This window comes from Acipenser ruthenus, chromosome 1 (assembly GCF_902713425.1).
Source record: "Acipenser ruthenus chromosome 1, fAciRut3.2 maternal haplotype, whole genome shotgun sequence".
Classification (NCBI taxonomy): Eukaryota; Metazoa; Chordata; class Actinopteri; order Acipenseriformes; family Acipenseridae; genus Acipenser; species Acipenser ruthenus.
The window spans coordinates 19,053,061-19,079,112 of NC_081189.1; the positions used below are offsets into that span (position 1 = coordinate 19,053,061).

At 39.5% G+C, this 26,052-nt stretch overlaps 1 protein-coding gene across 11 annotated transcripts in view; it reads right to left on the bottom strand.

Moving 5' to 3' along the window:
* Positions 1–259: 259 nt before the first annotated feature.
* The window catches only part of LOC117962534 (septin-11), a 33,779-nt gene continuing 7,986 nt past the window's right edge, over positions 260–26,052 (bottom strand). For 2 of the 11 annotated variants that reach the window (XM_034924404.2, XM_034924401.2), the window contains exons 2-10: positions 21,959–22,079; positions 18,618–18,813; positions 17,516–17,702; positions 14,659–14,820; positions 13,136–13,232; positions 11,334–11,502; positions 10,818–10,950; positions 9,146–9,327; positions 3,399–5,702 (exon numbers count right to left, since the gene is read on the bottom strand). In XM_034924404.2, coding sequence (XP_034780295.1) covers positions 5,648–5,702; positions 9,146–9,327; positions 10,818–10,950; positions 11,334–11,502; positions 13,136–13,232; positions 14,659–14,820; positions 17,516–17,702; positions 18,618–18,813; positions 21,959–22,079 — 1,302 coding nt within the window. In that variant the 3' untranslated portion in view covers positions 3,399–5,647. Of the gene's footprint in view, positions 3,101–3,398; positions 5,703–6,401; positions 6,845–9,141; positions 9,328–10,817; positions 10,951–11,333; positions 11,503–13,135; positions 13,233–14,658; positions 14,821–17,515; positions 17,703–18,617; positions 18,814–21,958; positions 22,080–24,181; positions 24,201–26,052 lie in introns of those variants that run through there. The other 9 variants (XR_009320255.1, XR_004663817.2, XR_004663816.2 and 6 more) reach the window with 9 other exon arrangements.

Below are 26,052 nucleotides of genomic sequence, written 5' to 3' on the forward strand. Positions count from 1 at the left end.
TAAATATTGAAGTATATTTGGAGTTAAAATTAGGGTTAGGATTGACGTTGAGGTCTAGAATCTAGAATTTAAATTGAGATTGAAGTTGGGGTTAGGGTCAGGGATAGGGAGCTATACATTTCAGTGTATTACAATAACTGCATCTGCAAACAAGACCTGCTAAGAGCAGGACCATTATACTTCTGTGTGCTTCAGGTGTGAAGCTGTAGCAAAGCAAAACGCTGTAACGTGTCAGTAATAAAACAAAACAAAACAGTGATTACATTGAAAACATTTTTATAAACATCAAGTATACCAAACGATTCTTTAAAAAAATGGAGTCTTTCATAAAAGGGAAAATAGATATTAAAAATGACTAAATTCCTCTCAGCCAATCGCAACAACTAATTGACCGAAACCCTTTGATTTTGCCAGTGTCTTTTTGTGTGGAAAAGCAACAAACTGACATAAAACATTTTTCAAAAGACGTGTGACAGGTGAATCGGGAAAACCAAACTCATCAGTTGTTTTCAAGGACACCAAATGGCACTAATCTTTGACCAGCTTACAGGAAGTCCAAGATCAGATCTGTGGGGTCCTTTAATTAATATGAAGAATTTACCAGCCACCCGTCTGTAAAATGCTCTGTGCCCCTATAGCTAATGCAAAAGTGCACAGGAAATTGAGCTCCAGAGCTCATGAATGTTATATAATAATGTGTGAACATTTCACAAAGCCTCAGGCGAATCCATTCACAACGTGGAAGTGTGCAATGCACAAGTTGTGTTGGCCTTCTCTCAAACCAACATGGCACTGACCCCGCCCTTCCTCCCTCTTACAGAAAAATAGGCTTCCCTGAACAGAATGGAGCCACCAACACAAACTGGCTCCAGAATCAAAAGGTTGGATCTAGTAGTTAAGACCTTTTATTTCACACATTTATTTTAATTTGAATGCCCATGACAAGAGTTTAATTCTCTCCCCCCCCCCCCTGTCCATCATGGGGCCAGTATCAGGAGGTATTGTACAAAACAGTTCAAGCTTTGTTCAGACTGTGACAGATCATTACATGTTGGAGGCACAGCTTCAGTTGCTTCCTTTGAGCTTCTTCAGCGCATGTTGAACGATCCAGACCCAGTTTTCAAAGCAACTCTGAAGCTCATACTTGATCTTTACAAGTCCGGCATGAGATCTGCTCTCCTCAGTCACATCTGATGATTCTTTTGGTTGTTATCCAGATCCTCTCAAACATACTGCAGTTACCAGATATTTTAACTTGGTATGGGAAAACCAGTTGAGATCCTGATTAGATCCATTTCCATCCTGGACTAAAATCTGTGCCAGTGAGGTTCAACCCTATGAATATGAAGTCTAAAGCCCCATGTTGACCACAACCATAACACTTTGAACCACCCCCTTTTTTTTTTTTTTACAAGGCAGAAGTCTGAACTCCAAACATAAAATGAACTGAATATAAAAGAAGTGCAATATTGGACTTTAATCTGCCAGGAAATAATCCAAATGCATCAGGAAAATTAGACCAAAAAATAAGGTCTCCAAATTGCTGGTCACCAGTCACTATATATTAAAATATGGTACATGAATGTTTTGGGTATGTAATGGGAAACAGATTAAGGCTTCTCATAAAGGAAGCAGAGGAAGTCTACTCCCCAATGTCACGGCATTTTTTTTTCTCTTGTTCTTTTGGTTTGGACAGGATACCTGACCAAGTATTATGAGAGCAGCTTGCAGAACAAAACACCCATTAAAGTGCTTGTAGCTAACAGAATCATTCCATAAATCTTACTGTCAGGCCCTTCCCTAATCAGTTGTGTGCACGTCTCAAATAAACAGGCTTTATCAAATATGCATTTTCTTTTAAGAGCATCTGGCACTACACAACGTTAAAGCATGTTACTGGCTGCAAAGCATGACATTCAATAAGGGAACCAGGTCATTGGTTAACAATGGGAAAGATGGTGTTGAAGGGGTGGGGACAATTTCACGCTCCAGGTGAGGCGACCAAGGAAGTGCAAGACAACTTAAAGCAAGGCTTGCAAACAGCTTTCTTTAACACAGTCTAGTACCAGATATCATGTATGAAAATATCCCATGTACTACAACTGCATATTGAGTAGCTATGTAGTGAATGCCAGGTAAGAAAGACTTGAGCAGATACAGGTTTGTGTTGAAAGTGCACAATGTGGATCACTTATGGAACATGGTTCTTCGGGTTATATTGATTTAAAGAATTCATGACATGAAAGAGTGCGAGTCAAGATGACCAGGTCACGCTACGATGCGCATCAGGATAATGTGATGGTGCTGATGGGTTACTGTGGTGTATTAACATAACATGATTATTGGTGGATTTTTTTTTTGTGAATGGCGAATGATATAAAGGAGCAAGTGTTCATAAACACGAGAATTGTCATTTGAGAAGCACTTTGTGGGCTGCGAGTAGCTCTGCTGTGCTTTCGGTCTGGTCGTGTTCTACAATGCACTGCCTCTGAATTCCAGTTCATATATCATGGAAGGAAGCACCACAATTCATTAGTAAAACATTCAATCACTTCACACTTTGTAGTTGTGCAATGTATGTTTTTTTTTTCTTTTTATAAAAAGATATCCCACCCCCACCCAGTAGTTATGAAACATCTGCTGTTAATTTGATCATCTAACCCTAAACAGTAAAGCTGTGCCACACAATATTGTCAAACTATTACAATAAAAGCATTTAAAAATGAATTAAAAAGTACTTAATACAAGGATTAAAAGTTGTAATACAATATATGGCTATTTCATAACAGATACATTTACCTGGAAAATAACCCCAAAACTTTTGACCCCTCAATCCGCACTCAACCATACACGGTGCAATCATGATCGTCCGATAGACATTTGCACTTTAATAAAGCTAAAACATAAGACAATCTGAAAACTGCTTTTAAACTTCCAAAGAGGATGCCAACGTTTCTATATAAATGCTGTCATTGTGATAGAGGCAAAGAAACACAAGCAATAGAGAATGCAGGAGCATGTCTTCTAAGAGCGAGTACACGTGCTCTCCAGCGCAGAACGTGCAAGCAGCTGGCAATGAGAAGACTAGAGAAAGAAGCGGCTAAAAGGAAACAAACGAGAACACAATAAAAAAGTTACTGGAAAGGAAAAAGAAATGAGGTCAAAAGGAATGGCGAATCTTGCCAAAAACAAGACAAAAACACCACTAAACATCAACAAACCTGATCCTGAAATTATGCAAATGACAGCCGAGCACAGCTGGAATGGTACCTTGTATAGAATGTATTTGTCAGTGCTGGCACCATTAGAATACATAGTTGAAGTTTACAGTATACCGTGTCAAAACTAAAACGTTATATGTCATTACACACATAAGAAAGCTCCAAAGTGACAAACCATTGTTGCCTTTTAGTATAGCATTTTTAATTCTATTAATATCTCAACATGACTCAGCCATCCTGTTACAAAATGGTTACTTGTGTTTCAATTAAAATCTACCATATAAAAGCAGCTATTAATGTTCATGAACACATCAATCCTGTGATTCACACAATTTCAAACATGCCCCATTACTTTAAAACAGAGAAACATTATGTAGGTACTGGTGCACATTGGTTCATTACATTTAGATACTAAATGGTTCACGCAAAACACGCGGTATTTATTTAACACATTAAAACAGATGAAATGCACTTTAATTAGAGAAATTATTTCATAAACACATGTATGGTAAATGGAGCAAAAGTAATACAAGCAGCAAGAACAGGGCAGTTTACATGATGCCATTTATTAAACAGATAAGTTATGTATTTATTTAAAAATATTAAAATTACAGCTTACTGATCATCCAATTCATGAATGTGAGCCATCATACAGCTCTGCAAAAAAACTGGAGACACTTCTTTGTGGTAAAAGTTTGATCATTTATGATTTAACCAAAGTTTGCATTGCCTTTGTATTTCCTAACTTGAACTCCTGAATGGCTATTTTTTGAAGCAGGTGTTGATTTTCTAAGACAACATGTAAAAGCACCTCGGTGAGAAAAGAAAGGAGCGAGGAAATGTATAGAGGCGGTCCTGAAGAGCAACGCACAGCCCTGCAGCAGGGGCTTGAAGTGGGGGGCCAAGCACTGCTGCTGACTTCTACATTACTGTCTGCAAGCTCATCTTTCCTTCATTTTCCTTCCCTACCTGATAGTCATCTCAGGCTACTGGCAGTCTAGTGTGGGTGTTACCCCTCCAGAGCTGTGGAGGGAGCTGGACTGGCCCTGCTGTGAATCTCAATGAACCTGCTTTGTACTATAGCAGGTGCGCAGGAACCTTGTCCTCTTATTTTAAGTCTCAAACATGGACTTGAACAGTACTAGAAAGCTGAATGTCTACTTGCCAAGAGGCAGCATGCTAGTGTGTGAAACATCCACACTGCATTTTAAAAACACACAAGAAATAAAACACCAACAACTAATCCCACCCTCCAATTGTGAGTAGTAGTATATTTAATAGCTTTTTTATGCAAACCATGCAAAGGTTGACAAAAGTCTAAATGGTATAATGTCTTTGAAATGAGTCTGGCAATAAGAACCTAATCATTTAAAAATCATCTGAAATCATGGCGACGGCCCGTTTTGTGGTTGCATGCATTTTATATGGGAGTGAGAGTGGTTACAACGGCCATACTTACATGCATAGAGGAAAGAATAAATCCATAAAGACATTGATGGAGTTAGTTATTCCGTGCAGAGCCAAGGATTACTGTGAAGAAACAAAGCAGAAGAGATAGAAAGAAACAGAATGGCTACTACAAGGCTGAAACTTAACATGGCTCAAGGGATTTTATTCCTCCAATAAGAGATCAATTTCAGTTCTGTATCTGCTGAGACGTGTATTACTGTTTTCCCATAAGCGATGGCCTGGGTTACTGAAACAGTAAGCAATATTATTATCTTGAGCCTTTATCCTTTTTTTTTATTTTGTGTGCCCAGTTATTTGTACCCGGACTTTCTCCCTCATTTGGAATGTCCAATACATTTTCCCCCCTCAATTCCCCACATAGCTCAGAAGACCTGAAGGTTCAGAGCCAGCTTCCTCTTTTACACCCAGGAGCTCGAAAGCTATCTGAAAACTTTTTGCTTTGCTCAACAGTATTTCAGAAAATCAATATTTCATCTAGCTCTCATGGAGTCACTTGCATTGCAGGTTCTTCCAATTCAGCCTTGGTGAATTTCCATGAATTCATTTCAACTGCTTGTCAGCAATTAAATACAGATAATATAAAAGTTAGTTACTTAGAGGAAACAATTAATTGTAGATTTAATTCTTAGTAATGCTTTTTTTTCTTTAACCTGGAGGCCCAAACATTGGAATTTGAAGGTTTCTTTTAAAAGGCGGTCTTTCTGCATTTCCCTACTCTTGTTGTCCAAACCATTCAAAAGATCGTTTTGTTTTTTTCCCTGGAGCCATGCTTGTCGAAAAGAGTCAAACAAAAATCTGCTAGTAAAAGAAGCAGAGGAGCTGTAAAGGTGCTTAATGGGACAGTGTGTATGTGTGTGTGTCTCAGAGTGAAGAGTAAGAAAGAGAGGCTACCTAGCCTGGAAGGGAAAGAAAGCAGAGAGAACATCAGCAGCAGAATAAAAACAACATCCCACAACTCAGAGGGTCAGCAGCGGCCTCCACGTCTTGGGATGTTTCAGAAACGGTAAGAATCTGTCCGGGAAAGGAACGCAATACAAAGTTAAGCACAAATGGATTCCACTGTGTTGTTCTTGCTGTTTAATATGTAATTTACTTTTAAAAGTAGGGATGGACATTTATTTACCAATACTGCAATAGAATATACGATCACAGACAGTTAAACATTTACTTTATTATGTATCCCCCCCCCCCCCCCCCCCCCACAGTATTAAAAGACAACATGAAATAAGCTTGTAGCACTCAAAGTGTTTGGTCCCTGAATCTAAAATGCTAAACTTCATAATAATGAACCACTTCAATAACACTTGTTGTTTCTAAAACATAATCTTGATTGGAAAATACTGTTAAAAATGTGTACCCAATATTGAGGCCTTTGAATGGTTTTGAAAAACTTAATGTAAAACTATTAAATACATACTGCTGATGTAGCAATTAAAGTTCCACAATGCAAAAAAAAAATAGTAATAATAAACTAAACAAACATTCACAAGATGTTGCAACATAAAGAATACTTCAAAGGCTGAAGACATTCCCTACTTTATAGTCTTTCATATTCCCCTTTCATAAAGTCTATTGTTGCTGTACAGGCCAGACGGCAATACACTGGGTAGCTGTGCACTTCAAGGAATCTTCATGTATCATGTTTATACAACACAAAACAAGCCCAAGAATAACAGTGGACAAACATACAGCACACATTATGATGCCCCCCCCCCCCCCCCCATGATCCAGCACTGAATGATATGTCCTTTTCTAACACACATCACATAATAAGGTAATGCAAGTCAAAGCAGTAAGTATGCCTAAACAAGAGAGATCTGACCGATTCAATTATTACAATATAGATAATATGATCTGGATAAAAATGTAATACAAATACTTATGCAATCCATATGTATATAGTACAGGGAAATAATGCTCAATAAAATTGTCCCAACAAGCAAGGTGTTTGTTTATATATATATATATATATATATAGACACACACGCACGCACGCACCACGCTTGCTCATGTGAAATTTTCCTATTATGAGCTCTTCTGAATTTTCCTATTTAAAACAGCAATGGATTGGCTGCATTACTGCAGAGTGGATGAAAGGAGCTGGTGAGTATGGGAAGCTTCCTTGGCTTGAGGGATGTTATGTGAAGCTTGAACTGCAAATAAAAGGAAAAAAACAAACAAAACATGGTTAGAAATCATACATGAGCTGCCCCCGCCCAAAACTAAAAACCACGTGAACCATGTTTCAGCACGAATGCAGTGATCTTTAAAAATGACAGTTTTAAAGTATTTTAAAAAAGTGGTTTAATGGAATGGAAACCAATTTCAAATGATGTTCATGATAAAAGTACCACCGCCATGATCATGCTGTGCTGTTCAGTTCTTCATGTATTTAAGGAAACCTAGTTCACTTCGCTAAAAAAAAAAGTTACAGAATAAAAATAAGTGAATTAATATTAAATGCTGAGTAAAGTAGTCTGATTGCTTTATTTGAAAGCTTTGATACACTTGTTTACTAGGAAAGTGGATTTCACAGCAGAAGTTTTGCTCTACCTTATCCAAAGTCATTTCCTTCAACATTAAATGATGAACAATAAAACCACTAAAATATTAATGCAACAGGCAAATCAATGTCAAAGTAAAATATAGTCAATTAATGTAATGGATACTGGACCAAAATAAAACTACCAATGCTGGACTTGGAAAAGGTAATATCTTTTTCTATAGCTATGCCAATGTTTCCCCACGTTGCATATTCTTAAATTACCTTCTCAAAGCCCTTTCTGCAAAGATAGGAATAGCCAGTATCCAGAGTCAATAACATCGAACAGTGATGAGTAACCTGAAACTTGTTCTTGATCCACAAATTTAACAACACATTCATGACGTGTCAACAGAAAGGTCTAAACCAATGTAGAGAGATTAAACAGTATTGATATCTAAAGATCCAATACCCCAAAGAGCAGAGCAGAGACAATCATTTTATAATTCCATGTAGGGAAACGAGGAAACACTTCTAGTAGTATCTAATAAACAGTTGGCTTTATTAGCAGTGTTTAAACAACTGTAATAATTGTAGGAAAACGTATGTATATCTTCTGTAGACCCCTGACCCCCTGGATAGTGAGGTAAGCCAGGGGCTGATACTTTGGGATTTAGCTCCAAAAATATGAGTGTGTAAACCAGGTTGATGATTTTATTTAAAAAAAAAAAAAAAAGGATAATCAATCATGTGATTGCCATACCACCATTCCCCACTAGGAGGTGTAGTAACATCCCTAGGATCACACAGTAGAGCAAGCCTAAGCAAATCTCCACCCTTGGCTTCGAATGCATCTTGTAATTGTATGCGACTTCGAGCTATTTCTTAAATGTGAATTTTAGGAGACAGATACAGTAAAGTAACAATTTGGTTCACGTCGTGTAACCTAAAATATGTACATTTGCAAGTAAAGTAAGCGAGAAATAGTTAGTCAGTAGCCGGATGAACCTGATTAGTGTCATATAAACTCTGAAGTTTATTTTGTCTTGAATTGCTGTCCTCCTTTGTTTATTGGCATAGAGACAATTGCAGATGCAGCACAGCTGGATCACCGACAAGAACTAGAGGAGAGCTGCAAAAAAAAACCCTAAGCAACAGCAAATTCATGATAGGCTGAAAATACCAACCTTCCATTTACTTTAAGAAAGGCTTTTTAAACCATACATTTTTGGCTGCAGTTCTGTAAATAATGCGCCTGTCATATCCTGTCATGAGTGACAATCTGTTATACATTAAAACAGGGCTTTACTCTTTATATATAAGAAAAAAAAAAAAAGTTTGGTCTGAATGTTTTTCATTTGGCAATCTTGGTTTAGATAATAATACTAATAATTGTATAGAGGTTGAAACCGATTATATTTTTTTCCTTTAGCTTAGGAATCTTAATGTGCCAAACTGTTTACTAGGCCATTTAAGAGCAAATATAAACAGCTCTTGTCACCTCATGACCTCTAGTGATGATACTTATACCTCCTTGCTCAGGGCTCCAATGTGATCAAAGTAATAACCTCCAAATGAACTTTTCCAAAACAGAGTGCCCCCGACCCAAACTAGCCTGAGACCCGCCCCCCCCCCCCCTCCCCAGCTGTTTACAGCTGTGAAATCAGTCTCCCACGCAATTATTATTCAACTCCAGCTGTGCAGCTAAAACAAAGAGCAGCCTTGTGGAGCCAAACAATCAGTGGGAAGTGCGTGCTGATTTACAGCCTGTCAGGCAAGTCTCCGATAAGGGAGGGGAAAGGGTTAAACACAAGGGTTATGGGAATGCCAGCATCGTCTGCTGTCCCAAGTGGAGTTAACATTTCACTTGTATCTTATTACATGGCAGGCATTGAGGTGCCTGTTAAACACGCCAGGTATGCGAATGGCATGGAATCCTCCAGTGAGAAGATGCTTGCCGCACAGCACTTACTTTTTCTTGTCTTTGTCCTTCTTTGTGGATTGGGAGCCGGCCTGCTGGGCCTGGAGAAGCTGCACTGCTGCTTTCTTCTTGCTGAAGGCACCGACCTCGTCCTCAATCTCCTTCTTCTTGTCTTCCAGCTTCTTCTTCTCGTCCTGGTGCGTCTTCTTTAGTCTGTCAAACTTCTCATGAAGCTAGCAAGCACAACACAATAAAAAAAAAGATACAGAGGGTGTTCACCATTAAGAGTCAGGTTATTACAGTGCCTCATCCTAGCTCAGATATTTAACACGAGTACAATTAAAAAACAAAAAACAAAAAAAAACAACAACAACAACAACAACAACAACAACAACAACACCACCACACACCACACATGTTCGAACACCGAAGTGCCTTTCCAAGTGCCTTTTTCAATGCCACAAAATTCAGTGGCTGAAATGCTTGATGGCTAGACTTTATATTTTGTTATAGTTTTACTAAGATATTCCAATGCATGCAGGAGGTAATGCAGCCCTTCACATGCCAATCCTGTCTTCGGTCACTTTGTGTGAAGTACATTTTTGATGCCATTTCCAATGACTGGCATCCCAATGTCTCCGTAGAACACAAGTTCTACAGTAGACCCGTCTCATGTTAAAGCACAGTGTGCTTTTGTTCCATTACAACAATAAAGACTACAGGAAAATTCCAGAATATTTTCACAAGCAACAGATGTGTGCAACTGGTGCACATGGTTGTGAAGCTCAGAGCTACAAGAAACCTCTGAACCACTTCAGCAGCTGCACCTCAATTCTAAATAAGTGCACAACCCTACTCCACCTGCATCTCGCATGCCTGCAAGTTATGTTTCCAGACTGCACAGCCTGCTGTTTGAAGTGTGCAGTTGTTTTCCCTACACCTTTCTTTAGATGTGCAGTGTTGAAAGACTAATGAGCCACATGGAGTGAAAGGCTTGTGACTTCACGGAAAAAGCACATACAGTATAAAAAGTGATGCCTTAGCCCCACTACGCTGACTACCATCACTTTCTCAATATTTAAGTTATCACAGAGCACTAGGGCTTTAAACTCACAGCACTCCAGGCTCCCAACGTTACTGTCTGCCAGTGCCAAGCTGGCAGACAGGTCCTTTTTCCTCAGCCCTCCACAAAACTATCCCATTGTTCAACCAGGAACAGGAACAAGCACCCTTCACAGAGCTTGTGTTACAATGCTGCATTAGCATTGGCAAGGACTTTTGACTAACAGCATAAATTGAGCACAGCAATTGAACTGAACCACAATTCAATTATTCTGCATCAAACTGTGTAAACAAGTAAATGCTGATGCACTGAAGTATAAAGCAACAGCAATTTGTTCAGTAGTTCTTCAAATAAATAATATCCAAGAGCCAAAGTAAACATTTTTTTTTGTAAAAACATAAAAGGTGCATAGAACTTGTATAAAAGACAGCTATACATATATATATATATATATATATATATATATATATATATATATATATATATATATATACACACACATACACACACACACACACACACACACACACACACACACCATTTCAAAAAGGCTAGAAAAAAAATTCTCGCTACACAAAACATCCTGGTAGTGGATTTGTCAATATTCGGTAAGTAGGCCCAGGGCACCCATTGGGTTAAACTACCTCCCTTACACCCTACCTCTTTTTCAGCTTCTTTGAGTTCAGTCTCCTTCTCCTTGACCCTCATCACAAACATCTGCCTCATTTCCTCCTCCTTCTTCTGCAGCTCCCCCAGGAACTCATTCCTCTTCGCTTCATACGTCTCCTGAAGGCTGTGGAGGGAAGGCAGGACAAGCGCCATTAATACAATCGCTGCCAGACATCTCACCCCGCACAAACAGAAACGGCCCACGCAAGGGAGAGGGAAGCCTTTTATATCAACATGTGTAAATAATAAATCAGCAGTATTGTGTACACAGAACGCACTGCAGTGGGGTTTAATTTAGATGAATCAACCCATTTAATTGATATGAGATGGTACCTCTGAGAAATCTGACCTGATTTCACAAACTGTGGACAGAGATGCAGTGCATCTGAGCAGGTATACACTGAATCCACAACTGCATGCCTGCCCTGAAGAACACACTGTACTGTGATTCTGGCATTCTCCCATCGAGAACAGAATGCTCCCACACTGCTCGGTACAGCGAGTTACCTGAAGGGCTTGCAGTCGGGGTCTGTGTCCTTGAAGCCCATCTCCTCCAGCTTGCAGCGGCGGTAGAGCTCGTAGTGCCGGGAGTGCGTCTGCTCCCGCAGGTCCTCCATGTTCACCCTGATCAGCATCTCCCTGAGCTTCACAAAGTCACAGTGATTCTCATTCTCCACTGCAGGGGCACAGACAGGAACACCAGTATGTTAACCAGGAGGCTGCCACTTTCACAGGGAGGTACAATCCAATCAATTGCAGTACAGCTTGTACTTAATATATCATGTTATAGAGAAGTAAACATACAGTTGGTCTGGGGGGGGGGGGGTTCTGACTGTCTGGCGCATGCGTGGTTCTGCAGGAGGAGGAGGGCAGCAGCCCTGTGAGTTCCGCCTGCTGCATGTTGGGAGAAGGTGTGTCTCTGTTGGGCCTTAGGGGGTCACTAGTCCTAGAAGAACTACACGCTGTTATTCATGCGGATGGCCATGACCGGGGATACCCAGTGATACTGGTTGAGGACGCCAGCATAACGCCAGTGGTTGGAGCGAGAGAACAAAACAGGCAAGCACGGCTGAGGAAGACAGCCAGCCTTGACTAAAGAAAAGAATAATAATTTAAATAAACTTATGTACCCGATGGGAACGTGTATCGTTAGAGGGGAACTCTGGCCACCCCAGTGTATAGAACATAGCCAAGCGTAGGACGGAGACCCGAGCTGACCGGCTTAGCAGCCATGGGGGCACTGCGTAAGCAACACCTTTATAGTTTTATTACTGTGTTTTATTTTTCCTTTTGCCTTTCGTTACTCATTATTTTGGGCACCTGTGAGTGCGCCATCACCAACCTGCCTGCTACCATCGTTGGTATCAGGGTAGGCGGGCACAAGCACCATCTGGTGGAGAAATAAAATAAAAACAACCGCAAATAAAAAGAATAATAAAACTGGACACCAGTGCAGTGTTTTTAACTAAACCTTCGGTCTCCCGTGTGTGTCAGTGAACTGCCCACCACCCTTCCAAACAGAATTATGAAGTTCCTATAAAACCAAGGACAGCCACTTGGGGGGACTCTGCAACCTCTCATGGGGACGGATTTTATATATATATATAAAAAAAAAAAGCATGATAGCTTCATATGAGGATGCCATATAAAGTAATGGAAAAAAAACACACGTTTTCTAAAAATAGGTCATGCATGAAAAGAGTTAAACACAAGAATGTTATATGAAGATAGATTAATGCTACAGTAGGTTTGGTTGCCAACTTTGCTTTAATACGATCAGTAAAATTGTTTGTCAACTATTTCCTTTTCCTTTTGTGGGGAATCATTTTTTTTCATGACAGATGAAGAAAACAGCAGCTGACTTGTATAGCTGAATCCAAACGAGGTCACATTTATGAAATGGAAATCAACCAGCTGCTCAGCCTTTCATGTGTCCTCAAAGTGGCATCAGATGAGTGCACTGACAGGTCTTGCGTACTGTACCGTGTGCATTTATACAGCCCTTTATACTGAACAACAATTTCTGTTCAACTGTGATACGCCATTGACATCTACCTGGATTATATCATTAAATCAACCATAAATACTACTTCATGGGAAAATACGCAGCAGTGACCTTCTCTTAAACCCTTCAATAAATAAGAACTACACATCCTGCAGAAATGAATGATTGAAGCAGCTTTTTACACTGTGGCAAAAAAACAGACTCATACAGGAGGAACGGCAGTAGACGACAGTAAATTAAACGGTTTTCCTTTATGAGAACGGTACCATATGGAAGTAAGAATTGCTGCGAAGCAGACACATACCCTGCACAACACCCCAGGGGTACTGTCTTGCCTTGGCCATTTTATTTCCTATCTTCACCTCTTCAGTGCTCCCCACAACAGCAAATGGAAGATGGACCTAGAGCGAGGGAGGGAGGGTGAATCAGTACTTCCTGTTCCAGTCAGCTATGTCAAGTTTACACTATAAAAACAACAGCTGTGCAGTATGTTTTACAGTACACTGCACAATTTTTTTGGTTAATTGTAGGTTCTATATTTGCACAAAGCTTCAGTGTAAAGTGAATACAGCAGTCTTAAGTGATCAGATTTCAGGCCTAGCTGAATGCTTGTATAGTTTACTGTGGCTAATTATTTGCATTATCTGTGAAAAATCAGTTACTGGTGCCAAAAATACATTTAGTACGACCAGTGAAGCCTGGAAGAAATTAACTACCCCTCCAAAAACATGCAAAATACAACTTCACCAACACCATGCTTGGCAGCTTTTTAGCAGAAAGTGAAAACAAGATTCTTTGCATATTGCGGATTCGATTTTTGGTTTAGTCCTTTTTTTTGCTTTACAATTTTATAAAATTCTAACCAGGAAGAATCTGCTAAGATTGAAGCAACGGTGTCCTGTCAAGACAGCAGACATACAGTATGTACAGGCAAAAACAATAAACAAGAAACAGAAAATCCCATAATAAACACAACCAGAACCATGCTTATTTTACACATGTGCTCTTCAAAGAGTAAAGCTGTCGACAGGAAGGAACCCGGTAAAGACTGCCACAACGAGGAGACTAGAATTGAAATATTTATTGTCCACATATTCCCTCAGAACAGAAGCATAACTTGATGCAAGCGTATAGTTTGAGTAAGTCTGTTCTAAAGACACAAATAGAAAGAGAAGGGTTTATTGACACCCCTATACGTCTCAAGAAGCAAAACATCTTTTGGCTTCCCAAACTCAACTCTGGCCCTCGCGATCTAATCCTGTCCGGCTTTTTACTCCAAGCAGGTTCTAATGCAGTTAATTGAAGCTGTTAAGAGGCAATTAACTAATTTAGGACCTGGTTGGAAAAAAGACCAGGACTGGAATAGATTGAGGGCCAGAGTTGAGTACCACTGATCAACACTATTATCAATGGGGACACAAAAACACAATGAATATGCTTGCTATCCCAGCATTTCTACAACACAAAAGTAAAACAATTACCCAGGAGTACAGCAGAACACCATGATCAAGAGTATGTCCAGTACATGTAAAAACATATAAAGAATGACCTTTACCACAATTCATGAAAATAGAAAATCTGTTCTCCAAATAGAAACCTGTTGGGACCTATGTATGGGGCCTCCACTATATTCTCATCATCGGTGATATGCACCTCCCACAATGGGGCACAATTATTTCCTGAGAATGATTCCTATTTTCAGCATACTGGATGAGAATGGCTTACATGCAAGGTGGATCCAAATACACCATAAAACCGCTTGAATGCAGTAGCATTCAGTATTAACTTGATTTACTCAAAGAAAAAACCATCAATGAAAAACCTTACACTCATAGTTGCATTGATTTCTGCTACAGTCTCCTCATCAGTTGGGAACTGGTAGATCTGTACTCCGTTGCTGACCAGTTCACTCATGATTTTACTCTTAAACTTATGAAGCTCATTCTTGGCAATGGTATCCGCTTTGGCAATGATCGGGATTATATTCACCTGTAAAAAATAAAAGAAAATAATAAAATTATCCTTTTAATTTACCCCTTAAGCTATTTCTTTGGCAGATCCTCAAGGAGCAATCCCACTGCGAAACTGAGTAACCAATTTCAAAGGTTACTCAAACTGAGTAACGGACCTTAATCTAATTTGGATTTAAGATAATGAGCAGAAAAGACACTCTGTGTTGCCACTTTAATATACTGCATTAGCAGAAATAATCTATTACAATGGCAAGAAGAGCATGAAGAATTGTTTAAAAACCAATAGCACATACTACTGTATAGCCTTACTTACCTTTAGGCAAGCAGCTGTCAATCACTATACATGGACTGTTACAACAAAGCATTTGTCCAACAAACTACTGCATTTATTTTGTTTCATCAAAATATCACACTATATGTTTGCTATGTATATAACAAAGTAAATGATCTGCAATATTGATACAATGTGCTGTGGAAAACCAATAAAAATGGGACAAGACAAATACCAGTATGATTCATGTTATTCTAGTATATACTGGTGCAGCACTCAAATGAATAGGCAACAGACGCAAGTTGGATTCTGTAACGTCATTATCCCTTTTAAAAAGGGATTTTAAAAGTATAATAGGACAGTGGTCTCCAGTGTCTGAGGCGCAGTCAGGTGGCACTGCGCCCTGGTTTCTGTGGCTGACACATGAAAAACCTGCTGAGCAGATCTGGCAGGAAGTAAAAGGGGGTCGGAGACCTAACCCACTGAGGCCTGTAGGAGTCGACCCTACACACGCCAGACTGGGAGTGGGGCTGTGCCAGATATAAGAGCAGGCCACATGTGCAGCAGACTGCAGGAAGTGATCTGTGCCAACAGAGGGCTGACACACATTGGATTGTTTAACATTTTCAGAGAGGGATGATTAACAAGTATGTCACCGTGGCCGTACAAAACAAAATTAGAGCCATCAGTATCACGAAAGAGCAGATCACCGTGACTTACAGCTGTCACATGTTTACTTACATACACACAAATTCCATTACTCTCAATTTCTTACAAAGAATGCTGCAATCAAGTTTTATCACCACTGGTGAAGCCAATACAAGTAAAATGTAATGGCAGCATATATAAAGACAGACACTGAGGCTCCTCCTTAGGAGCCCCAGACTCTAATACTCTCAATAATGTGCGCGAAGGACTGTACTAACCTTATTGAAGTGTAATTTTGATTATCCGACACACTCTGGAGTAGAACATTTACTTTCATGGTTCATTATCATCAAGTTGTAGATGTTGCCTGTATACGTTTGATGGCTACTGTACACATAAGATATTTGGTATTTATCAATTAAAACATGAGCCAGAGAGAGTGAAACCTGTGAAGAGCTGCCACAAAAGCACTGGGAAAAATATGGGTTACAGGCTGATACCCTTGCAGGTAACATTATACTTCCAGCTTCTAATTCTAAACATTTCTAAAGACAGTGAACAACTGAAGCAAACCCAGTGAAAAAAAATCAAGTCAAGCTTTTATAAATGAATATACAGCTGACAGTTATGGATTCAGATTCCTTCCTGTAGGCATAAGCATGAGAGAGTACCATTCAAAAGTAGCATTCAGCATGTGAGCAGAGAAATTACAGCACAAAGGATGTGCACAGCAGCCAAGTAGAAAATATACCAATACAGACAGCACACACAGAGTGGGTTTATTGTGAGGGAATTACTTAATTACCTTGACTGAACAGTTGGTGCTGGAGTATTGTGTAAATAAAAAGTTTGTTATTCCCGTTGCTGGACCTCAGCAATGTGAATGTGCATATCTTTTTCTATGCAGATGCTCTGCAGTTTGCCCCATGAATATCAACACAAGGGGAAGTGCTTTTCTATTCACTACCATGCCCACACCACTTCTGCCTAACGGTGTTCCCAGCAATACAGTACTTTATGATTCGTAGCGGTTTATGGCAGGCATGCTCAAAGGCATTTAGACAGTAGGGGCCATATTCACTATACAAAATGTAAGGTTACAGAACTATTAAGAAAATAACTAGGGTGCACAAAGACGGACGCTGCCACTGTATTCCCAGCTGCCAGAAGATAGTCCATTTCAACTGATCTCCAAAGTTACTTATTTGAAGCTTTGTAACATCAGTGTCTTGTTTTCTTTTTAGCACTTGAGTTAAATGCTGTATGAATATGGCCTTTGTTACTTAACAAGATCAACACTGCAAAAATAGGAAAAATAACTCCACTTCAAATTGGCAGACTGCTGCACAATGGGGGGAAAAAAAAAAAAAAACCTCAACACAGCAGCACAGCTAACTAGTGAGGATGCCCCAATAGTTTTTGTACGACTTACTTCCACAAACTCTAAAGACACGAAAACTATTTAAAATATTTATTGTAGGGTTTTCTTTTTTGCAAATATAAAAAAGTGAAACTAAAAAATTTTGCACCCTGATGAGAATCTCTCCCTCTCGCATTCCCTCTTGAAATGAGTCCTATCTGTACAGTACCCAGTGAAATGAGAACCTTGCAGAGTCAGACTCAGCAGTTCTGGGCACAGCCTGGAATCAGAACAAAACGCTTTGTCCACCTGGGTTCTGTCACTCACTATTGTGATACATTCATATTTATTGCATATGATTAGCACACCTGCTAATCATATACAATAAATATGTCCCCCTGAAACAAATAGTTCAAATATACCATCCACTACCTTGCTGTCTAGCTTCTTCATTGTAACAAGGTCGAGAGACTTTAGCGAGTGTCCAGTGGGGGCAATGAAGTACAGACAGGCGTGAATCCGGGAGTCATGGTAATTAAATAAGGATCTCTTGATTTTCAGCTCCTCCTGCAGGTAGGCTTCAAACTGGGCATCAATGTATTCAACTATTGGTTTATAGCTAGAAAAGAAACAGAAATATCATTGTACAGTTTGTTATTTTGCTTCGTTGCAGAACAGTATTTAATACTCGTTTAATACACACTACTCCAGTTTGAAAAATTGCTGTTATTTGCTGCGTTACCCCAGACAGTGTTCCAGCATCCTGTTTTTAAACCCTAGTAGGACCAGGGAGTATTTAAAACAGCCACAACCCAGACGCAGACTGGGAAAAACAATAAATGTCCTTAAATAAAAACCAATCAAGTCTGCCAAGGATACAAATATCTACCTCCAATTCTCTGGCCAAAACCCAAATGAGGCTGAGGAAAAGAAATAAGGAGAGATTTGATTTTACTACATAGCATTTACCTACAGGATTAGATTTGTTAATTTTATTTTCATCTTGCTTATGTTTTCATAAACCATTTGGGCAAAAAGCTGTGTAACCAAAAAGTGAGTGGCAGTCCAGGCATCACATGGCTGGGGTGCTGTATGAGGGAACAGGACCAGGGCCAGGCATTTTCCAACCACCTGCTAAGTTCATAGGCGCTGTGAACTCTGCAGGCATGGAAATTACATTTCCAGGTCCTCACTGCCAGCCAGCAGACCTGCATTTGATTTGTATTCCTTGTGGCAGAACACAGATTTAGAAAAGGAGCACTAGTTACAAAGCATATCAGGAACAGGAGCAGCATGTCCTGTAATACCCCGATAATAGACCCTCAGAGCAGTCAGTCATGGACTAACTGAGAAAATCCCTTGATCAAGCATTTCAAGACAGTCACAACCCAATAGCAAAGAACAATCTTCCAAGAGTCGTCCATTCATTACTAAACACAGGTCACAAAATGGATGGTCTTAAATCTTATCAGACATGGCAATACAAAATCCACACCCCATCTAAATGACTATATAAAAACATCTATATTTTTACCTATCTTCTTTGTTAATCTGGTCTCCAAATCCCACCGTGTCGACGGTTGTCAATTTTAGACGTACGTTGCTTTCCTGGAGTTCGTAACTCTGTGCTTTTAGCCGGACCCCGGGCTCGTTGTGGGAAGCGGGATCACCTTCAAACTTGGTGTTGAACAGCGTGTCCATCAAGGTGGATTTGCCAATACCGGTCTCCCCTGGTCATGCAGTAAGGAAGGTATACAAGGTTAATACCAAGAAAAGCTTGAGATCCTTTGGACAAACAGGAAAGAAGACACTACTTGAGTGCAGAAGGCAACATACAGACCAACAGCTTGGTTGGTATTATAAACATTAAACAGTGCTTTTCTATGGTAACACAAACATGAAATATTTAAAAATCACACAAATCCATATTCTACTATATTAGTGTGCGTATGTGAGCAGCAAATGGCAGCCAGTTAGGAGACAAATATAAAAAGAAGGTGATTTAACAATAGAACCATGATATATTAGTGATGCATGTGTATTATTATCTGCTTGTAGAGAACAGAGCTGCTTTCATGAAGAAACAAACAAATTCTTCCCTTCAAAATGGCAGATTCCTGATGCTAATTAATAGGTTCCAGATGAATTTTAAGATGCTGCACACTGTGCCAGCAAAAGCCATGTGATTTGCTCCAGGAACAATCCTCCCCATTAATCATGGTCTTATGACTAGCAGTTAAAACTAAAGGCCATGCAAACTGTAGCCCCATTTGTCAGGTAATGAGCAGAGTAATAGAATACCAGAAAAAAGAATGTACTATAAAAACTTAGCTTCACTACCTGTCTAATTTACAGCTCACAGACTGATTCTAAACAAAATTAGCATAAGATTGATTACCATATGAAGTAATCTAGGAATATGGCTCATCATAGCCATATCCAGTGCAGATATAATCATTATGTAACAGAAACATTGTGTTCAAATCAAGACAGTGGCTCAGGTCTTGAAGTGGAATTACAGGAAATGTGGTAGCAATTACCCATAAAACAACAGTTACTTGGTCTGGGCTTTATCGGCTACAAGACTGTACTTATCCACTATCCTGAAACACTGCAGGCTCCGCAGCACCACTACACTGCAGGCTAAAAAAACAAACAATAAACAAACAAAAAAAAAAACAACACATAGGAGAGCCGATATGCGAGAATTTAAAAGTGATGCAACATCTAACTAGGGGGCTAGGTATGGCACAGCAGACCTGGGATCAAATCCAGTTCAGGTCACAAGTGAAATGAGTCGGATGATCTCAACTTAGCCACTACACTATTGAGCAAAGTTCTGCTTCAGTGGGACCCACAACCCAATAGGATGTTCAGGACACTATTCAGTTGATAAGAGATTCAACTGGGAGGCTCTCTTGGTGCATGCTAGCACTGTGCCAGATAGTATACAGTGCCATTGTTCTTTCTAGCGGGTAAATTATTACTAAACGTGTGGTCTTGTGTAACTCGGTTTTGATAAGTGATTTACTTTGCAGGGCCACATGATTCAACTACTACCACCAGCTCCAGCTCCATCACCATGTAACACATAGGCGTCATCTGATTTCAGATATTAAAAGAGATACAGATCTGCTGTGCGGATGAGAAAAAAAAAAAACGCATGGGAGACGGCGATTGCGCATGCATGCTCCCACGTTTACCCAGAGTACAACTATTAGATACCTACTCCTACTCCCCACCCTTCAATTACATGCTATATGTCTGCCTAGATAAAGATACTTCACAGGAGAAAGGGGCTGAGCTAAGGGGCTGTCAGCGTTTCATTTTGTATGAGAACATTGGTTTCTAGTTATCTCCTCGTCTGCCTGGGGCAGGATTCACTTTGATTCAGGGTTATTTAGGAAATGTACAGGTTACTAAGCTGCCTCAGACATTACTTGGCAGTCTCTGTCAAGTCCACTTCACTGCACTAGACAGACATTATTCTCTTCAGTGGCCTGTTCTTACTGCTTCCGTTTGTACAATTTACTAGCAAGACCACAATTAAAAGGCAATTTTACCACCAATCACTTCTAAACTTTGTACCCGACATCTTAAGAGCTGGAATTTGTGATCTCTGGACCCAGCTGGCTGCTATGGCATTCAAAGCTGTATCTTGGAAAATTCTTGTGGACTAAAGGCAACAATTTGTGGGGAAAAAAGCTTATTTGGAAGGTTAATTTTTCCTCTGCATGGAAACTGGATAGTTTAACTGTGTTGAAGTTCTTATGTCTGAATAGTTTTTGAACTTAGAAATGAATTAGATGATGATGCAGGGTTTCCAGTTCCTCTTGATAAACATCTGAATAAAAATAATAAAATGATGAATGTTGCCCACAAAAAATCAACACATTGATATATTTCAGTATCTGCTGTTGCATTACCAGACAGGGCCTGATCCGTGGCGGGTACAAATCTTTTTGTTCTATAAAATTTAATTTTTAAAACACAGAAAGTGTTTGTTCCATCTCTACGAGACAACAGTATTCTCCTCGTGTTTGACATGAGCAGATCTTAAACACAGGGTTGTGGAATAGTACCATGGCACCCTTTTAACAGAAGGCTTGGTCCTGCCCTGTACTACACTTGCTCTGGATTAAAATCACCCTTTTTCTATAAAACACTTCCCCCCCCATGCAGACAGTGACGTCACCAGCCGCCAATCCCTTAGAATATCTTTACAACCCACTAATAAGCCTGCATTTAAAAACCACAGAGAATAAACCTCAAATAAACCTGCCCACTCACACAGCCCTGATGACACACTGCTGTTATGCAACACTGTGAAATCCTGCTATTTATAAAGAGTGAAGATTCTCCAGGATGTACGGGGATATTTATTAGGATAAGAAGCCCCCGACACCACCCCCCAAACACACACACACACACACACACACACACACACAGTAAAAGGGTGTTCGGTTTGGCATAGACTGTCAGATATTTAAATAAATGCATCCAAAAATAATTCAATGTATTACATCATCGAGCGATTCCTGTTAATGCCCTGGGGAAATCAATTGGATTTTGTCCAAAATAGGCAATGGAGCTTTGACAAGAATGCTGATAATTACTAATAATAATAAAAGTACATTTTCTCACCCCACCTCCGCCCCCACTGCAACACCAGTATGAGTCACCCCTTAGCTGTCACAAAGGACAGTTGATGCACAAAAGCAAAGAACCGTTGAGGCTTTACTTTAATACTGTTAACTGCATTTCATGCAGTACATCACACTTGTCAGAACAGTAACTACAGGTTGTAAAGAGATAAAAGGGTGAAATCCGTTGATTCTTGACATTTAGAAAGTTCACAGCTGCGGCAGTACTTACCCACACAAAGGATGTTGAAACAGAAACCCTGCGTTGTGGATTTGTTGACCAGTTGATCTGGAAGACTGTCGAAGCCAACATGACCAGATAAAGTCAAGTTCCGCAGATCTTCACTCTGAGACTAAAAAAATACAGGAGATGTACAATCAGACACTTAAATCATCATAAAATTACAAGTGGAAGATAAACCACCCCCAATCTACCTTCCTGGAGCCCCTCTCTCAAAGTGAATGTTCCATTTATAATAATATGAATTCCTTGGTGTGTTTACAAATGTAGCCTTCTGTGCACTCTCTACGCATCTCTGACCTAGTACTAAATAGAACAAGCAGTTCGTCGCTGCTGCGTTCCCAGAGATGGGCTCCACACAGCAGGGGGTCACTCCTCTCAAAGACAGGGTTATAATAACTCCCTGGGAAAGAGGAAATCTGACTGCAATTCCTCTCACTGCATCTCAATGCTCTTCAAAGAGCCTATGGTCAAAGTTAGTTCATTTTCAAGAATGTGTTGGAATAGATTCTCCTCATTTGTATTTGAAGTTTTCAAACTTGTAATAAAAAAAAAGGAAAGAAACTTGTGCACTGAAGCTCCATACATTATATAGGAGAGAGCCCTGCCACAGAGGGGAAAGGGCTGTAGTGTACAAGCACACATGTAATACAGACATGACTGGATGAGTCCATGCCACAGGATTCACAACAGACAATAGCTTCCCATTCCCGGATTGAAATTTCAAGTGATAGGCGAATGCGTCCTTACAATAAAGTAAAGCCCTCACGTAGTGCTGCATCTGCTGCTCAAGGGTTTGGATACTACACAGTCATGTGTATGTTACAGTACGTCTCATTTGATACATTTGTAAAACAGGCAGAGGTTTTTCCTAGTTTTACAAACTAGGCAGCCGATTCTGGTAATTTTGCAAAATAGGGTCATGTTCTTTTTTATATATATATATATATATATATATATATAGAGAGGGAGAGAGAGAGAGAGAGAGAGAGAGAGAGAGAGAGAGAGAGAGAGAGAGAGAGAGAGAGAGAGAGAGAGAGAGAGAGAGAGAGAGAGAGAGAGAGAGAGAGAGAGAGAGAGAGAGAGAGAGAGAGAGAGAGAGAGAGAGAGAGAGAGAGAGAGAGAGAGAGAGAGAGAGAGAGAGCTATAATTATAAGGGACAATGTCCCAACAACCCTACTGGGGTTAGTACTCACTCATGCACCATTATCTATGGAAAGATGAGCATTACTGGCAAAAACTGACCCACATAATTTCAGGATAAAATCACTCCCTCTTGCTGGCAGTACTGAGGCGCTAACATTGCTGAAACAAAATTAATAAAAAAATAAATAAAATAGTTTGAGATAGCATTATGCCTGACAGCTGCCCATCACTGCTTCGTGTAATCCGCAATTCCGCAGACAATCTGCCATGAAGCCCGAATTGCACTGGTATGCTTTACTTGGATCTGTTTCAAACAGCACTCCAGTTGAAGCCCAAGCACCACGGTCTCATGGAACACAGAGCACTGACATACTTGAATTCCGTTCATGTAGCGTCAACTAATCCTTAAAGAAAGAAACATTTTCAAAGTAATTCCCAAGCAACTTATATTTCACATAAGGAATTTGTATACCTCGCAAATACAGAGAATGTAAAAGTAAAGCTACAGATATTGAACATTCAAATCATAAATGTCTAATGAAACATGTTTAACAAAAAAAAAAAAGAGCACAATTTAAAAAAAAAAAAAAAAAACATATGAACATTCAAAGTTGATTTTAATACAGTACCAGTTTAAAATAAAGTCAGATTCAATTTATGGTAAGATAGTAAGTTTGTAAAATGTCCCCCCTTCCATCCCCCACATCTGTACGGAATTAGAGTGATCAGGATCTTCTTAAGACACACACACCCCTTCTTAAACCCACAGTACCATACAATAGAATTCTTTGACAGACTCCAAAAAAATAAATTCAGAGTTTCACTTGGTAATTTTGGATGCCGGGTTTCATTTTGGTCCTCTGAAATCAATATATATATATAACTGAATCAATAAATTATGTAAGATAAATACCTTGAATCAATAAATGATGCAAGCTTGTAGTAAAACAACTGTACAACAATTCTTGGGTATCAATTGGTTTTAAAATGTAAACACTAAGCTACTTCACAGAACAATCGAAAAAGTTTTTATTATAATTTATAAATAATAAAAAGAAGAATCATCACCACATTCTCTCTCAGGGACACCGCAGAAGAGCATTCCTGAGCGGTCAAGTAAACTGCACTGCAGCGTGAAAGAAGACTGAACCACAGTGGACCATTGCTGCAATAAAGCTGGCAATACAGGGAAACCACCAGCAAGGAAAAACACAAAGGCTGCTGTAGGAGGAGTGCTCTTACTACTAGGGTGCATATAATTCAATCTTACAGATTTCTACTACAGCAAATTAATCATTCAAAAAATGTTAGAAAAACCACAGAATAAAAAAACAAGTCATTTTTTGTTACTGGATAACACTTAACAGAACAGACATTTTCCCTTTTTTTTAATCTGTCACATTTGTGAATATCACAATTTACTGTAATGATCGCAAGCAACAGCTTATTTAGTGACACAATATACTGGAGCCTAATTCTTCATGGAGACTTAGTAGTTTTAGGGAGTAATTATCCAGGAATCACGGACATAAATAAAACAATTAATTGGGGCCATGCCTGATCTAACCCTCCTCCGAGCCCTATTACTGAAACAATCAGGTGGCAGGAATAAGGTATAATTTGAGCTGTTAATGCAGTGAGAAGGGGAAACAATATTTAAAAGGTGTTCCGACTCCTGTCACCTAATCATTTAAAACAATTTACTTAAGAGTATTTCTGAAACGCAGGACTGGATGCTGGGTTAGTGGGAGTTTCTAACTATGCATACTGGATATTAAGTAAGGTAAATTATGTGTATGGCCTTAAGACTGCACATTATTACAGGAACCTTTGAAACTTTAGTCTTTCTAGTCCAAGAATAAACTCATAACTCGGAAGGCAGAGCACTTTATTCCCACTATATAAAATCGACATGGATAAAACAAACTAAAACTGACCATGGGGAAAAAACCAAAAACACTGCACCTCAAAAAAAAACAAAAAAAAACAAAACATCCACCGCACTTTTAAAAAGGGACTTTCCTAGCCTTCTCTACTGCATTCAATTCTGGTCCCCACATTACAAAAAGAAGTCTGTGGCTCTGGACAGAAACTGAACAAACCTGCCTGGGTTAAAAGACAGGAGTTATGTAGACAAGTTAAGGGAACTCAATCTATTTAGCCAGCAACAAAGAATGGGTAGAGGTGAGTGTTACCCTCGTCACTTTTTGAGGTACAGCACAAGAGACCAGGTCTAGAGGACACAGCTGGAAATTGAGTGCAGATACATTTTACAGAGGTTGGTGGGTGTATAGAATCGGTTACCAAGCCATGTTGTGGCTGCTGTGTCATTAGGATCCTTTAAAAAGGCAACTCTACAAGGCTTGGGGATCAATCGTCACTAGAGACTGTGTGAGCTATGGTGAGCCGAATGGCCTTCTCTTGTTCCTAACTGTTCTCGTGTGCATTCCACTGCCTTGTAAACTCGATTTCTTAAGGACAGCAATGTGACAAACAAGCGTGAAGGAATGCCAGGACCCAGGAGTTGGGTAAACAAATAGTCTTCACATGTTACAAATTCCACTGGCCAAAATACTACGCAAACACCAATTACTCAACCTGTATGTCTTTGGCACAAACTCAGTACTAACACACACACACACACACACACACACACACAACACTGCGAGCCAGAAGAAACCCATGAGAAAACGCTCCAAATTCTGTGGGACATTTAGTTTGAATTCCAAGGAAAATATGCAGAAACTGTCAATAAATTAAACCATTGCAGTTTTTAACGTGGCTTTCCCACAAAAAATATATGCATGATAAATAAGAGCGATAATCAAAGTTTTAAATACATTTTCTTACTTAAGTTAGTTATACTTTAATACAACTATATAAAGTACATTTATGTTTGGGAAGTGTATACTATATATGTATGATCTGTTAGATTTGGA